This window comes from Polyergus mexicanus, unplaced genomic scaffold (genome assembly GCF_030449975.1).
Source record: "Polyergus mexicanus isolate NDT 795.1 unplaced genomic scaffold, iyPolMexi1.0 SCAF_4, whole genome shotgun sequence".
NCBI lineage: Eukaryota > Metazoa > Arthropoda > Insecta > Hymenoptera > Formicidae > Polyergus > Polyergus mexicanus.
The window spans coordinates 6184200-6188149 of NW_027223324.1; the positions used below are offsets into that span (position 1 = coordinate 6184200).

Consider the following 3950-nt stretch of genomic DNA (forward strand, 5'->3'; position numbering starts at 1 on the left):
GTATATTCGTGACGCGCGTAAGTCGCGCGTCTCGTATTTTTTTTTACATACGCTTTACAAACAAAAGTTTCAAATTGAAGATTAGTATCGTCAAATAATATTCAAATAGACGAATAATCAATTTGATATTACTCGAATAAACCGACTCGTAAAATCGTACCGCGTTTGGAGTATCTCATTCTACTATGTTCTTGCTACAATGCATCTTATCGCAAACTCTGGAAGATTATAATATTCAAAAGGCGCAGAAAACGAACTTATCTACTTTTCGAAACGGACAATAATAAGGAGCCCGTTCCCCGCGATCTCATTTGTCAAATTGAATTTTTCCATTTACCGCCAAGATTTTTCTCTCATTCCTTTAATCGCTTATCACGCAATTGTTTTAACGGTCTCCGATAAATATCACTAATTAACAATCGAGTACATTGTCCGCAAACAATGAGCGCTATCGCGTCGATATTTGGCGATGCGCTTCGCTAGGTAGTGCTTCAAATACATAATTCGATCAGCTGTTGCCAGGCTATTTTTGACCGGGAGTGATTAAGAAAAAAAGGAGTACTGTCACATATACGCGCACATAACCTAATCGCCAACAGGGAACAGCTCCATATTGCATTTTGACGTGTCTCTAGATTTCTTCTCTTCTCCACGCGGTTAGGGGCTGACGTTGACAATGGTTGGAAATAAAAACGCAGACAGCAGGCCCGAGCATGCGATCTCCTCAAGATCGATCATATAAACGTTATAACGAGCGTGTGTCTAAAGACGTATGGAAGCGCGAGTCGAAAAAATTTGATAAAGATAGGTAGACAGAGAGAGAGAGAGAGAGAGAGAGAAAGAGAGAGAGAGATAGGTAAGTAGGTAGGTAGAGATAGATCCGATGACACGTAGGAAACTACCTGTAATACGACAGGAGGCCGTTTGACAGGACGAACCATCTCCGTTGATAACCTTTCAAGTAATTCGTCCATTTAAAAAGCCATCCTTTCATCTCCTGCCCGCCGTGCTGGCTCTTCGGGTCGCCCATGTTATCCGGATATATCGTATTCAACGCTTACGCTTTTCGCGTCTGTCCGAAACGATCACGATGATGCGAGCCGCCAACGTCCGCCTACACCACATCACCCGCGTTGTGCGAAGCCACCATTTTGATTATTCCTCGTGGAAGGGGAATCTCCCCTTTCTGCTGCTCGTGCTGCACGCTACGTACTCACCTGTATGTATATATATATATATATATACAATGATGTAATATATATACACACATCATCAGTGCGTAATGTAATATACACATACATAGTGATGTGAAGTCAAAGTGGGTGGTGGGTGACGAACGCGACGCGCAACCGGCAATGCTGTCAGGTGATACGGATTCCGCTCGTACGGTACACCCGAGATACCGGTGATATAAATGTTACCAACGTCTTTCCCTCTAGAACGCGAATGAGTCAGGACACGTTCTTTCTTCCCATTATCTTTATTCCGACAACACAACTTACCTAACCTTCATTATCGCTGTCATTTATGTAAGGCATCCACGGTGTCCGCAATTTGCTGTGGGATTGACAATTGATAGATTGACAGATCGGCAAATGTACACACACGTGTATATACACGCGCGAAACATCAATCACATGCAACTGTTGATTCTATAAATCTTTGAGTGTTAAATACAAATTGATAACGAACCGCGTATTTTATAGGCAAAATTTAAATAAACATACGACATGAGATATCGTGAATAAATATCTAGATACTACTAAACTAGTGTTTTTTCTTCTTCTTTTTTTTGGGGGGGGGGGATTCCGCATAATCCGCATGACATAAATAATGTGCATAAATTCATGTCTCGTACTTTGCATGTAGAAAAATATTTTATAAAAAATCAAAATATGTGGAAATGACAGAAATATACAGATTGATAATTTGACAAATGAGTAAGAAATCGTGAGAAAAATATTTGAAATTTAACCAATCTTTCTTTGAACATGGCGCCACATTTATTTCCGGATAGATCAATCGGTAAGGATTTATCTCATAGAATATATAAAATATATAGATACATAATGCATATGCACAGAAAAATCAACCAATCATGCATCAATATGAAATAGATAGCAATATGGCGTCATCCGTTAAGCCCGTATCAGATTATGCATTGAAGATTAAGATTCCAGATTGAAATTTGACGAATCAGGACAAAGAAATTTCAGTTCCTTTTTTCTGATTAGTCAAATTCCAATCTTTAATCTTCAATTTTCAATGCGTAATCTGATACGGGCTTTAGACACTTGATTGGTTAATTTGTTTATACATATGATTACACAAATTTGCCTGAATACCCAGACAACACAAAACATCTTCAGGATCATTCTGAATATGTCCAGGATGGTTCAGGACATTTGTAGGATATTTTAAGATATTATTATAAATATATTTATAAAAATTTAATATGCATACATAATTATTTTTAGTTGTGTCAGCTATTTAATATAATTTAGAAATCTTAAGTATTATAATAAGTATTAATGTTTTATAAATGTCCAGTGGATAACCCCTGGATGTCCGTAGGATATATTTGCCCTGTCTATTATATTGGATGTCTTTTGGATTTCCAGAGGACATATACATGTGCAATTAATTGTTAACGTTAATTTCGTTTAATATTAATAATTGAATTTGATGCGCACATTTTCATATATCCAAAATTATTATTTATTTAATATTTCATGAGAAATGTTACTGTTCGCAACATTTCAAAAACTTTACAAACAATAGTATTCAACCGTTAGTTCGTTCGTTTACCGCTATGCGACACGCGAACTCATATTTGAGATTTGGTCATGAGAATTATATAAAGCTTGCAAAGAGCAACTGACAGGAAATTACAAATGTAATTATTTTCTATCAGTTCAATTTCTGATGCAATCCCAAACATAGGGAATTCAGATATTGGATTGTTTAGAAAATATTACACAACTCAAACCCGGGAGCCAAACCTAAAATATTCATGTACAGCACGAAAGCCTCAAATATTAAAGAACGGTGAACTATTTTTAATATTGGCAGTAAATAACAAAACATAATTTTAATTTATATTTAAATTTTAAAATTTGCTCCTTGAAACATACGAAAAATATCCCTAACATATCCTATAAAAATCCTTAGGATGTTCCACAGGATCTCCCTGGATTCTCCAGAGGTTAATATACGGCTATCATTTACTCTTCCTCAGGACATCCAGAGGAGATCTGAGGATTATAATGGGATATCCTGAGGATATTCTACATATATGTCCTGGATGCCCTTTGGACGTCCTAAGGACATCCTTGTGCTGTCTGGGTAGGTTCTATAGAATCTAAGATTTTCAAATTTTTACATTTAGAAAAAAAGATTTTATTATATTTATATATATTTTTTATTTACATTTGTACATATATGATTTATTTACAAGATAATATAATATAAATTATATACAATATGACATTCAGAAATAAATATTACATGTGGTTAAGCGAATATATATGTCACTCTTAAGACCATATTACAATTGACCAATTAGTTGGCAAGCTGCCTTGCTCTGATTGGTCAATTTGTAACCGTCAACTGTAACTCTAATCTTAACCGAGCCCGCAAAGGCCTTAATACGGTCTTTAATCAGATTTGATAACATCCATAATTCTAAAAGTAGCCAATCACAGTCATTCCATTCTTCAGAGAAATAGCTGTAGACTCAGATAACCAAATCTATCGGAAGCAGATCATGTCAAGTGTTTGCTATCAACTGTTGTTAGCAAAAAAGCTATAAATTTCATACAGAAGCTGTTATTATCAATTAAATGAAATTAGTGCCAAAAATCGAGCAGAGCCTGCTCGATAGAATCTAACAGCAGAATGATGACAAGAACAGAGCAGGATGTGAGTACTCTGCGTTGATACCACTGCTT

At 35.9% G+C, this 3950-nt stretch overlaps 2 protein-coding genes across 3 annotated transcripts in view; both read right to left on the reverse strand.

Annotated features, from left to right (window-relative positions):
* Nucleotides 1–1180, reverse strand: part of Osbp (oxysterol binding protein) — a 17629-nt gene extending 16449 nt beyond the window's left edge. The window contains exon 1 of one of the 2 annotated variants that reach the window (XM_070293749.1): nt 903–1180. In XM_070293749.1, coding sequence (XP_070149850.1) covers nt 903–1030 — 128 coding nt within the window. In that variant the 5' untranslated portion in view covers nt 1031–1180. The remainder of the gene's footprint in view (nt 1–902) is intronic. The other variant, XM_070293750.1, reaches the window with a different exon arrangement.
* A 2367-nt stretch (nt 1181–3547) lies between these two features.
* Nucleotides 3548–3950, reverse strand: part of LOC138932712 (uncharacterized) — a 2859-nt gene continuing 2456 nt past the window's right edge. Inside the window, exon 3 of the mRNA XM_070294814.1 lies at nt 3548–3684. Within this exon, the coding sequence (XP_070150915.1) occupies nt 3548–3684 (137 nt within the window). The remainder of the gene's footprint in view (nt 3685–3950) is intronic.